Here is a 13,476-nt window from a genome sequence, read left to right as displayed (position 1 = left end):
AAATGCATTCAAATCTAGCTAGCCTAATTTATGAAGTGATCATTTATCTTTTATAAAGTGTGAATTGTCCCTTTAACTAGCACGTAATTAGCTTACAAGTGGCCCGAGGCTCTGGTAATTAGCCTGTAATTAAATGCCTATCCTGATATTAAATACACTTTGCATATCCCGCATGAACTTTCAAGGTTTGCAACATGAACTGATTATAAGGTGTAATTTTGCGTTTGTCCTGCAGGGGACTGCATGAGTCTGTCTTACATGCAGCACTACGACAATTTTCAAAATGCCAATTAAATATAATGATTTTTGGAAACAGTCTGCAAACTCATACGTAACGATCTTCTCTACGATCGGCGTATGAATTACAAATACCGGACTTAATTGCGCTTTTGCATTGTGAATTAGTGATAATGGAAAAATGCCTCATATCCCCCATTCTGGAACTTTTAAAGAGACACATATGATTATTATAAAATATTGGAAGAGATGATGAAACGTAAACCATTTTCCGTTGCTGTACTGGAAAAGTATCTGGCTAGTTTCAGTCACACCCTCACATCTGCACATATCACATGCACACTTTTGCACTATCCATGCAATAGGAAAGACATTTATCATGCAACCAAGCCTGTCATTCACTTCGAGTGCATATCCATCACAGATCTCTCCAAAACGACAAAACCTTCAAAGTTTCCCCCCATGAGTTCTCAACTACATAAAGCGCTAAACAATTGGAACATTGGAGTGACCCAGTCTGGGAACTGGCCATATATTTTCAATCATTCATGGAAAAAAAAAATGGGGGAACTTTATTTATGAGCATAAAACAGCACTAGCACACACTGTAAATACCAATAGTATTCATAAATAGTTTACTCAACTAGACATTATGTTTTTACTATTCATACTAGTTTTAATTAAGTTACTGTTACTCTCTAAATCGTAAAGTTGTCATTAATAAAAACATTTACAGTAAGTGGTCCTAATTAAACAGAACTTGAAATTTCACATTTTGGAATCATAACTAAAAAATGTAGGCCTACATTATGTAAATGTTGGTACTGAGTACTACTAACTCAAAATTATCAAGAACAAAAAAAAAAAATGTGTGAAAAATGTGTGAAATACCCATAAGCCATTACACTTTAATTTATTATGTATGTTTGTTAAAACAAGGGAACTTTTATAAAATAATAAATATATATATATATTTGTTTTATTTAGTTTTACTTATGTTTAATTAAAAAATTTATATAGTTTTAATTCTTATGACTGTTTTGTTGTAGCTGGTTGATAATTCACCATTAGGGTGATTAGTGTTACCTCTGGTGAACTTTGAGCCTGTTAAGATTAAGCCATTCTTCTTTACTTCTTCTCTGTATGCACTAGTACTGAGTAGAGTCCAAATGGCTATAGAGTCCAGTCATACATTTATTTACACTGTAATACATGTTATAACCCAATTTAAATTAAGTCAACACAACGATAATTTAGTCACAGATGAGTTAAGTGTAGGCTTGTAACTAGTTAACCGTACTTCAGAGTCAAAATGTATGTTTACTTGGAAAAATCATGCAAACCGATTGCCAGTGCAGTTTATCTGCCTCAGAGAAACAGAACATTGTGTAAAAATGAAAACTAAAAAAAAACTGTTGACGTATGCCTGCTGTTAAGTATGAATAAGTCGTTTTGCCTTTATAATTTGTATCAATGGTATGGCTAATTTGAATATTTTGACAAGATACATGATGATGAGGGTCACGAACTATATGAAAGACCAACTCTGGGGGTGATAAAATCTGAAATTCACAAATCATTTTAATTCGCAGAGTCGCAACAATTTCCCATTTCTGCAAAACAAGTGCTAGTCGATATACCACACACTCCTCATTTATCACAAATATAGAGAATAAAAGCCGATTTTGTAATTATTTTTCTTAATGTAAATCCACACAACGAATTTGTTCACAAAATGTTAAATATCAAACGTGCAAAAATGCAATCTCTCCATGCTGGCCTATACGCAACATTTGCGATTATGGAGAAGAAGAAAAAAGAAAAAAAAAAAAAAAAAAAAAAACACCCAACATAGAAACGTGATAAAAAAAGGACAAATTGGGCAACACTTAGAAATAACTTTGTTTATAACAAACAATATGTTAGAGGCTAATGCTTAATCATTCTTAATTACAATAGCCTAGCAAAAAATAACATATAAATAGAATAAAACTTAGATTAGTATATTTTTAGGTTTGTTAAAATTTGAATGTTGGCCCACATCTATACACTGAACTCTAAAGCATTAATACATGTCTATTCGATAAGGACTTGTTAATAAAGGTTATTATAATTGTTACCATCAACTGCGGGCTGTAAAGATAAAATTAAACAAAAGGCTATTACAATTCGTTCGTTTTATTTCCAAATCGAAATAGGCTACAATGAAATCGATAAAATCGCTTTCCCATTATTCTACTCGACTGTAATGGGGAATATTAAGTTGGCTATTCGTTGAGCTTGTCAGTTGCATATTGCAAATTACAAATAAAATGCTAACTTCACGAAAATAAAGAAGATATTATGTAGGCTAATGTTGATCGATTTCCCGGTCCATCGCACGTCCATAACAAAGCTCTGGACTTAATCACTGTTGGGAACGCTGCTGATTTTCCCCGTGTTCTCAGTCCAGGGCTGGAGGTTTTGAAGTGCGAATAAAGAGCTGTTGTGAAGGCAGATTGGATCCGTATTAACAGGTTGGTTGATAGTCTTTTGAAACGCCTCTTGTTGAAGTTGCATTAGGATTCGGTTCGCTTGTTGTCGTTCGGCTTCTCTTTCCTCTGTTGTCTGTCTCCTGTATAGGTTTGGATCAAAGTACAAGAGACAAACCATAAATTGTAACAGGACAATAAGAATTCACGATTTCTAATATTCAATATTAGACAACGATTAGAAATCATGAATGCCATGATAGCTTATCACCAACCATTAGAATCGAGTTGCTGAAAAGAACGACTTGGTGAATTGAGTAAATAATGCATGAAAAAAACGTTTTTAAATAAACATGCGGAAATGACTTATTTTGGGTCTTGGTGTAGTTATTTCATAAGGTGGATTTCCCATAATACTTTTGGCGCAACATACATCAACTGCCAGTCCAACAAAAGCTCATTTTCTTTTTAACGGGTTCCCAGATTACATTAATTTGTTATTATTTTGGAGGTCGAATGTATTTTAATATATAATAAACCTATATAGCTACATCAATATATTAATATTTTATGAAATATCATATTATATGAATATGATTATAATATTATTATTTTAATATGGTAAAATTAGCATAAATATTATTTTACATAAATTACATTTTCATGTTCCTAGCAGAAGTCAGAGTCAGGACTTCCCCCACAAGTCACTTTTTGCTAAATCACGGACCATAACAGATGTTCATTTGTAATGATTTGCTAATCAAATGTCCTTTATATGTTTGTACAATGCTCTGACTGTAAATATTGGTGCACAAAAACAGCACAATATCGACTATTGATTTAGCAGCAGCAGCAGTGAAAGCCGATACTTAAATTTCGTTCATTTTCATACAGCCTTCATCTTCATCCATGTCTGATCATCTTTCGGCCTGAAGTAATCAATGTCCAGGCCTAGCAGCCTTCATTTAAAGGATGAAGCATTAGTAACCTGTTGTATATAACCTGTTTACACACAGCATTTCACGACGAAGGAAAAATGCTGTCAATATGTTTGAGATATGTTGATCATTCCAAAATAAACGGAGCCAGTTCAATATATGTTTATGTTTTAACTGAATTAATAATATTTGCATTACAAATAGCTGCTTAGTATGTTTTTAAGATATCGTCTTGGCTTTGGCCTATACTTTTCAAACTCTAGTTCACTGGAATTGGTGAGAGAATGAGAAAAAAACATATGAGAGCGAGAGAGAGAGAGTTTAAACCCCATTACTAAATGTCAACAGTTTACCTCCATTTTGTTCTTCTGTTCTGGAACCATGTTTTGACCTGCGCATCAGTCATTTGAAGGGCTTTCGCTAAGGCTGCTCTCTCAGCTGACGCCAGATACTTTTGATGGTGGAAGCGTTTCTCCAGCTCACAGATCTGGAGGCGCGTGAATGACGTCCTGGGCTTCTTCTTCTTCGGAGGGGTTCGGTTCTGGTAAGGGTGACCTATACGGCGTGTTACAGTGAACGGTGAGATGGCCACTGGATTGAGAGACAGGGTAAAAGCAAGCGGGATAAATCAGCAAAACGACAGAGTCAAGCAGCGAGGAGCAAAAAGAGGCTTCCAGAGGAGAAAGATGAATTTGCCCTTTAAAACAACATGCAGAAAACATGTCAAATAGGTTCAGCGTAGCAAGCAAAGACAGGAAAACCATTTGCGCAAAATACAATTTACTCATTAAAACATAAAAACGAATAGTTTAAAATGTTAATCAAATTTTCTTAAAACTTACCCTACTGTACGTATTGCTGCTGTATCCCGACTAACATTAAGTTTTCATATGAGGAAAAAAATGTTTTAATTAAGAATAAAAAAAAAACTAGAATTATTTATTTGAGTTTTAGACCACCTGACACAGTATAACAGAAAAAGATATAGCGTGGATTTGAAAGAAATCGTGATTGTAATGCATTATCAATGATTTATGATTGGTAATGATTAATTAACGATGTGTATAGAAGGTTAATTTATGCCTAACTAAAGTTTATAAGAAATATCTTCCGTTTTGAGCTGTTTATATATGCTTTCATAGCAACACAATCGGAGAATACGTTTTAATGGAGTAATTTAAACAGTGAAGTCATTCTAAATAGGCTAATTTGAATTCACGTTTTACGAGATGCATTGTGGATACTTTAGAATAAGAACGGAGGGTCAATAAATATGCCAACACTGAATGTTTGGAGTAATTGCTGTTACCAGTAAATCTGTCTTTGGTATATTTCCTGTTACTCTCCATCCATGGAAATGTTAATCCCGTGAGATTATTAATGGTGCCCATGCTTCCCATACTTGGCACCTTGGCACCATTAGTGGGAATGGATGAGTGAACGCTGCTCAGCGGTCGGTGCGCTGGCACCCGGATCACTCCCGAAGAATTAAGGCAATTCCCATTAACATTCGTGCCCAAGTTCATGTTGTATGAGCTGCCGAGCGAGCCAACGCTGCATGAGTTCCCATTGTATCCAGCCGAGTTATTGACATTGTAGTTGCCAGTCATGGTAGTGTAGGATGTGCTGACAATGCACCCCAATCCGTAGTCCAGGTCCTGCATTCTGGGGTTGGAGATCATGCAGCTCCCCTGGTCTCCATTGTTAAGAATCTGATCAATCCCAAAATTGATGGTGTCCGCGTGTGTCTGGTGGAGATGCGCTCCCATATGATCCATGGTGTGGAGAGGCGCGCGCTCCTGCAAGCCTACAGGGTTCTCCACGTCACCCGTGCTACAGCAACTAAAATGCAGTTTAGCTATGATTTGTCGTTATTTAATAACATGGACTGCATGAGTATGTGCGAAAAAGGCTGAACTGGGACTTTTTTACTGCCACCCTTTTACCCTTATAGCTATGGAGACACGGGAACATCAATCAAAATGCCAAAGAGGCAGGGTAAAATTAAGCCTCCAATTCTGGGCCGAAAGACCCAATTGGTTGAAAAAAAAAAAAAACCACGACGAGTCTGTTCAGTGACAGTCACTGGGATTCCCTTTTCAACACAGGGGAGAGGAGATTTATTAAACCAAACACCACACATTTTTCAAAACGTCACCAAAATTCAACAAAAGTCACAAAGCCAAATTGCAGCATTAAGTTTGGGCTATGTCGTTTCTTTACTACATATTACCTAGACATTTGTCTGTGGATAATTTTGATAATACTTCTTTGGTCATGGAAAGAGGAGACAATGATTTCGAGGTTACATCTTTTCACTCATGTTAAACTAATATACAAATTTCGCGACCAGGTACCCTTAAGATTTCAAATCTATTACAGTCGTATTTCATGCTGAGGAAGATCAATAGAATGTATTTAAAAGCAAAACAATGCATGTGAATTATTATTCCTATTTATCTTATGTATTAAAGAGGATTGTGTTAATACGGTTTAAGACAAGTTGGAAAAAAAGAACGATATTTAAAATATATCATATAAATGTATAATAATAATAATTATATCCGACCAGACAAATACCTTGGGCAGTTGAATATGCTACTTGTAAATGTTGTGTAATAGACCAAATTCCATTTAAATTATTTAATATGTTATATTATATGTAGGCTACTCATGGCAAATTTCATGTAGATGATTATTTAAACTAGGATAGGCTGAACTCTTGCATTAATTATTCATTTTATTCATTCATCTTTTTAAATCAGGCTATTACAAATAAATATGCAAAATTATATAAAACGCAAACACTTACAGATTATTGATTTCCTTTCTGGAAGAAAGCATTGGGGCGGTTGGTGGTGATTATTAAGGTGATTATTTAACGCAAGATTCATTAAAGCATTAATATCTGATGGGACTTCAATATCTGATGGGACTTCAGATTAACACTGGCCAAATGATCAACATTAAAGTTTAATCAAGTACAAGGATGTCTTTTCGCTTAAAATGTATTTATTTTTTTCATGGTCTTAATGACAGCTTTTAGGATTTAGGTAGGTAGCCTACTAAAATACACTAGGCCACAACACCTGGAAAACAATGCATTTGAATGCCCTCTAATTCTTAAATGAAAATGAAGTCAGACTGTTAAATGCTGGATTGTTTTGGTATGACGAGTTCGATGCTATTATGTTATAATGATCAGCATTATCAATCCACCAAGGCACACTTCAGAATTGTCATTTATTGAGAGGCTACTGATAATTAATTCCGCCGTTGCCAAATAATAGGCCCTGTGACTGGAATCGAAATGTATTGATTAAAATTTTACTAATTTGTTTTACGAAATATAAAATCGTCGGTCAATGTTGGCTTTGTTGTTTAAATACATTTATAGTAGGCCTATAAGATTAGTTACAGGCAAGATTAGAGATTTCAAGTCAATTAAATAACATATAACTTCTGAAGACGTTGTAGAGCGATTTAGCACTCGGCTCAAACCCTCTGTGGTGCATCAGTGTACCTGTGGTAGAGTCTGACATCTGAGTCACGTGAGCGCACTGGCGCCTTTTCCATCAACTGCATCTCTGAACGCAGTCGAGAGCGCGCAGCCCTGCTGCTGACAGCTTCAAGAGCACCTACAGAAATCCTGCACTCTCATTGATCATATTTAAATGCCATATCCAAAACATCTGCAACTAGAGAATCATTCTAAAAAACAAAAAGAGAAATGTAGTTACACTTTCAAATTGTTGCCACGGAAAATTATCTGGTAAATGATCTTGTTTTATTAGTCAAAAATCAAATGAAATATGATTGAATCAATTGGAATTATGTAACATCATCAGTCATTTTAAAGCGGATCATGTACGATCAACACCTGGATGCGTTTTTGTAGGCTATCTGTCGCTGGTTTTAATGGTTCTTATGTAAACATGCGCCATTGCGCTGTGTCTTGCTGTTTATTTTTCCAGTGCCGCGTTTTTTAGACATCAAGTTAAAAAGAACTTCACTTTTATAAACACCTGCTTTCTGTTCCATTGCGATGGGTCTATCTTTTTGACTCTGAAGGTATCAAATGCACCTATCCACTTTTTCAGTGTAGCTGATATGCAGAGGAGGGTTACTTTTGAAATGTATTCCACTACAGATTACATGCTATAAAGTGTACTTTGTAACGTATTCTGTTTGATTACTCAAGGTCAGTAATGTATTCTAAATACTTTGGATTACTTCTTCAGCACTTGTAGATTGTTTTCACATGTTTTGACTATAAAAACTTGTGTTTGACGCCCTGGGCGAAACCCGCGTCAATACAACCCCAAATCAAAACGACTGTAGTATTATGTAGTTTTCTGTTCTGTAATAAAGAAAATGGGCCTTATTTTTTGGAGGACAGAACATTCGGTTCACCATCTTTAACCTCTGAAAAAGATTGATGAACTCTGTAAATAGAACATTATAACGCAGGGTGCCAAAAGGGAAGGGACCAGGCATTTTTGGCATGTATTGTTGGAAAGGAAATCAGCAAGAATTTATTTACCAAGTTTTTAGTGAAACTAAGATGCTCCTCAAGGAAGTTCGCAAGTGAGAGGTGTTTGGTCCCTTTAAATTGGAAGGTGCCACAAGGTGAAACACAATTTGTTTAATACTGAAAGAATTAGTTTGCTTTTTAGAAGTGGACCAATCACCAGTTAACAAATGTGTAGATCAGTTGCTGAGGTGCTGAGGGACAGGACATCCTTTAAGTTATTGTGTCTCCCATGCTAATGACTTGTTTTACTGGATAATGTGTCTGTCAAAACAGAGTATGAACAACTGTTTGATAAATTGGTCATAATTATTATATGTATTACAGCCAATAGTCAAGAGAGAGAACCTGAATGCTTGTGAAAATGAGAGGATAATTTGACTAATGTTGAACTAGTCAAATTCAATGGATGGCATATTATGAAGCTAGTTCGGGTGCTCGCCATTACATCAATCTTAAGAAGAAGCCAAAACAAGTCTATGTTATGACTCTCTTCAGACATAAAACATTAATGCTTTCAACAAACAATAACAACGTTCTTGTAAAATGATTATCACAGCTTTCACTGTAAAAAGGAAAAGATACTTGAGGCAACATTTGAGGTTCCCAAGCTGCCACAATATAGTCTCAATATATAGTCTTTATTTAAACTATATATATTCAAATGCTGTCTCTAAATATCATCAAATATGTTTTCAGGGCAAATTTTTTCAGTTTGTCACCGTAACTGTTCCCTTTTTATTTCCAGTGCAGTTTCAAAAAGTTCATGCTCAATCAGATATAAAGACTAACTTATTTTTTTAGATGAACTCCCTAAATAATTGCAGCAGGCATGCATGTGGTGACTATAGGACAGATCACTCACAGGATGAATTGGAGTACAGATTTCTTGTCTGAATTCCCACTCCTGCTAGTACATGGGAAGTCTCATTTACACCATGGCATTTACATCAGGCACCATGTGGATTCACTCTGCGATCTTATAGTGGACTTGACACCCATGACAGCGGAAGCTGCTCCTCCCCTATAGCCACTGGATGGTGTGTCTGTCTTCTTGAGTGCGGGTGCATCCTGTCGCCTGTTTTATTTAGGGGAGGGCGAGTGAGGCCAGCTTCACTTCCCTTTTCCATCCTGAACACAGCAGCCCAGCTGGGACCTGTTTACTTCACGGAGATGGATGGACTCATCTCACCAGCTACTGGTCATTATGTGTGAGATCAACACTATTGCACCCCCAACCCTACACACCAACCAGAAAAAAACAGCCACCACATCTCTAGCAGTCATACTGCCAATGCTGATATTCATATGTCCAGAAAAAACAATACTTTGCTTAAAAAACAATAGACTTCTCAATTTTGTATTTGATCCATAGACATTTATTACATCGATAGATGAACATAGGATCATCGGATGAGAATCCAAACAGCCTACTTCAATATAGTTTTAGGATAAAGGAGAATAAAATAAGATAGCAAAAGTGGCAGGTAAAGAAATACAACAATTAGCTGAAGAGAGCTGAAGATGAGAAGCAAGAAATTGACATACTGTAGAATGCAAGGAGGGATGGGAAAGGAGGCAAAAGCACGAGAGAAAAGAAACAGATATTATTCAACAATTTTAGTATAAGCAGGGAGGGTGACATTAATCAAAATTACACATTATACATGACCTAAGTTTTCTTTTTCATTATTTACATTATATTCCGAACACTGCAGCATCTACTCTGAATGCATAAAGAGATTTTCATACATATATTCATGATCACACTGTTGAAAAAGATGGCAATATTTTTTCATTAAACCACTGGCTACAAAACAATATTTACATACACACACACACACACACACACACACATATATATATATATATATATATATATATATATATATATATATATATGTATGTTGAAAGATCTAGGAGTTATCCAAACAATATTATTAATTTCCTTTATTACCGACAATACTTTACACAGCGCAGCCAGAGGCATTATTATCTGTCATCACATGGTGCCTTCAATAGGTAGACTGTTTTTGTGTTTAGCTTTTCTTCCTTGTTCCCTCTGCTTTCATCCCAATTATGCAGCCTGCAACACCATAACAAACAGGTCCTCCAGCCCAAACCTACAACCCAGAAACACCGCCACAGACTAGCTGGTGCCTGCAAAGGCCTTGGGGGCTTCACCTCACACCTAATGATCTGCTTTGACGGACAGGGGCTGTGGGCAAGAGCGTCTCCCCTGGTACTACACACACACACACACACACACACACACACACACACACACACACACAGCAAGGGATCAGCTGATACACTTATTTATGAATGACATTGACCATTCCTTCAGAATTCCCTCAAGAAAATAACTAATAGATAATGTTCTTCATAATGTACTCTATCTCTCCCCTGAAATCATCATATAGCACAAAGCAGGAGTTACTACTATGAACTTGTGTACATCCCATATAATACAATTCATATTATGAGAGCTGACCATTAGACATCTCAGAAAAGAAAACAGACTGAAATGCATATGAAACATTTATCTAAGCATTACAGCACAGCAGGACAGACATCACTCTCAGAGGTCAAAGGCCATCTCTAATTGGGTGGAGAAAAGAAAACAAGCACACTTTCAGGGTGGTAGATCTAAGGAGGGCCATCACAACAACGCAAAACAGAAGGGAATAAAGCTTCAATAACTATTTCCATCATAGAGTACTCAGTGAAGTCAATTAAGTCGACCGGGGACAAGTGTAGCATTTTTACTTCTTACTTACAGATGACTACAAATCTCCCAGCTATCTTTTGGTATAAGAAATCTTTATCGGGGGCAAACGTAACACTTGAATTATAACATATTAGCACACTGTATCTCAAATAAAAGCACAACTCAAAGATTTTTGAGTTGTCTGGAATAATGTGTTTAAAGCAGATGTCAATGTGTGACAATATAATAATTTGAAACGAGTTGAATCCTTTTTACTATATGGAAAGTGAAGTCAAGGACAGTGTTTAGCTAGATACTTTAATGCAATAATATTCATTACATATTTTAAAGATTCAATCTTTCAATTTAGTTGTACAACTTTCAGAAACTAGTGATATGTCATGATGAAATCTTATATGGTAGCTACCTGTGACAGTGTTCTGATTCGTGTAAAATTTTAACCAATAATAGAGATAAAATAGAGACTTCTAAGGCATCAGATCTTCGATGAACAATACTGGACAACCAAAGATAAATGAATACAGTTTATTAATGAATTAATTGGTAACACTTTACAATGTTCCATTTGTTAGCATCAGTTAATGCATTAGGTATCATGAACAAACTATTAACAATATATTTTTATATATATTATTTCATTAACTAATGTTAACTAACACAACTTTTGATTTTAAAAATGTATTGGTATATGTTGAATTGGTTTCATGTTTACTAATGTTAACAAATGGAACCTTATTTTAAAGTGTTAACAATTAATTAATTAATTATTTAATTAAACCTTTTAATTGAATACATTTTCCCATCATCACCTTAGTTACTATAGACATAAAAGTTAAACATTTAAAAAAAAAAAAATATATATATATATATATATATATATATATATATATATATATATATTAATCTCTACCCTATCCCAACACATTCTTGTAAATAACAATTCTGGATGTTGCTATATTTTTATATGCTGGTCAATTTAACATACTGTATATAAATGACTTTTGACACATGGTGAATGTTTGTGCTTCTCTAGTGAAAGTCATTCAGGATGAGAGCTTCATCTCTTTCATGATCCACTTCAGCAGACACAGGGGCTCAACCTTTCAGTTGCAAAGCCATAAATATCTGTGAGCCATCAACTGACAACATCATATTGATGGTAGCAAAATGGGAAGCTGGAGACGTGCACTAATTTGGGTTTTATGGGATAATGGAAAACTGTTCTTTCCCAGCTTTTGCATTTGATGGCTCAAGCTCTTACATTATTTGGTGATTCTGTTTCCCCAATAATACATTCCTCCTAAACAGCAGTCATTCATCTGGGAAAGTGATTTTTCTTCCTGCATACTGCTACCTTAAAAAGAGGAAATACGGTGATGTATTAGGGATCATACATTTTTATTCAGCAGCAAAACAGATGCCATCATCTTTCACTTTAACTCTTTGTTTATTGAAGATAGCACTTATTTTGTCAAGAAAGGACTCTGCAATGGAGCTGCAAGAGATGTATGCTCTACTTAACTGGATAATGGTCAGAGGCATTTTGACATCCTTCAGCCCAGTAAACAGTGTCAGGTCCTAACACTGCGCAGGCGCCCCTCATTGGGCTTACCAGGGAAACACACTCTCCATTCACATGTCAACATGACCCATGATATCTGCGTAACCATTAGTGCCCCCCTCATAAGAGAAGGGGGCAGGGCAGGGCACACCAATAATGATCTGCTGCTTTTGTTGGCTTTAATTGAGCAAACTTTTAATACATCCCAAAAAATAACAAAGCAGTCAATTTGGCGGCAATTAAAACTGACTCATGTTGAGAAGTCATACTTACTTACAACAACTGCCTTTCCCACTGACAGGCTGATGATTGATTACCAGGCCTGGGTCGTCTTTTATAACGTGATAAGCCAAATTAAACCCTTGACTGCGGGGGCCCATCTGAGGTCTGGCTGGGCAAATTAAATCTCCTGCACTGATGTCTTTCTCTTCCTCTCATTCTCTCTTTTCCTCTTTCCCACCCTTCTTTCCCCTGTCTAGCTCTCTGTATGTCATACCAACAGACAGTATATCGCTCGAAAAATGAGTGCTAGGAAAAGAAAGGAAACAAAACATGGCACGAATGGCCTCAATCTCTCAAGCAGCTCTCTGGGGACTGGCATACCAGGTGATCTGCAGCAGCAGGAGAGCTGAGGACATTAAGACATATTAAACGTACTAAAGACTTAATGAAGTTCAGGCAAGCAGTGCCACAGTTGACTTTATTAGTTTACACCAGATTAATGGGGATAATCATTTAAGTGATGGAGATGGATTACCCTCTGCAAGATGCTCCTTGGCTCTGGCTGTCCCAGCCACAGAGAGAAGCAGCCCACAAACTGATGAGGCTCATTTCATAGCCCCAGCCAGTACTAAGGGGAACAAACAGATCAGGTAGGAGAATTAAACCAGCTGACAATGGCTTTATTCTGCCTAGTAATTAATTACTTTCTGACACAGGAAAAAAAGAAGGAAAAAAAAGTGTGGCAATTATTGAAAAAATTTTATTTGTTGAGAGTGCAGCAATTT

General features: G+C 36.1%; 1 protein-coding gene across 1 annotated transcript; it reads right to left on the bottom strand.

Moving 5' to 3' along the window:
* Window positions 1-2,640: 2,640 nt before the first annotated feature.
* On the bottom strand, window positions 2,641-5,424 carry LOC127618180 (T-cell leukemia homeobox protein 1-like). Its single transcript, XM_052090478.1, has 3 exons — window positions 4,956-5,424; window positions 4,000-4,237; window positions 2,641-2,851 (listed from the first exon to the last, which is right to left on the bottom strand). Exons 1-3 carry the CDS (start codon window positions 5,422-5,424, stop codon window positions 2,641-2,643), a joined length of 918 nt encoding a protein of 305 aa, XP_051946438.1.
* Window positions 5,425-13,476: the final 8,052 nt, after the last annotated feature.

Source organism: Xyrauchen texanus, chromosome 24 (assembly GCF_025860055.1).
Source record: "Xyrauchen texanus isolate HMW12.3.18 chromosome 24, RBS_HiC_50CHRs, whole genome shotgun sequence".
Taxonomy (NCBI): Eukaryota; Metazoa; Chordata; class Actinopteri; order Cypriniformes; family Catostomidae; genus Xyrauchen; species Xyrauchen texanus.
The sequence above is the reverse complement of the archived record's forward strand: the minus strand, read 5'-3'. Positions and strand labels throughout refer to the sequence as shown.

Coding starts and splice junctions, on each gene's coding strand:
- LOC127618180 (XM_052090478.1), bottom strand. CDS start 5,424: ATGGATCATATGGGAGCGCATCTCCACCAGACACACGCGGACACCATC. Junction 4,238..4,955: donor TACCAAAGACAGATTTACTG/GTAACAGCAATT, acceptor CTCTCAATCCAG/TGGCCATCTCACCGTTCACT. Junction 2,852..3,999: donor AACAGAAGAACAAAATGGAG/GTAAACTGTTGA, acceptor AAACCTATACAG/GAGACAGACAACAGAGGAAA.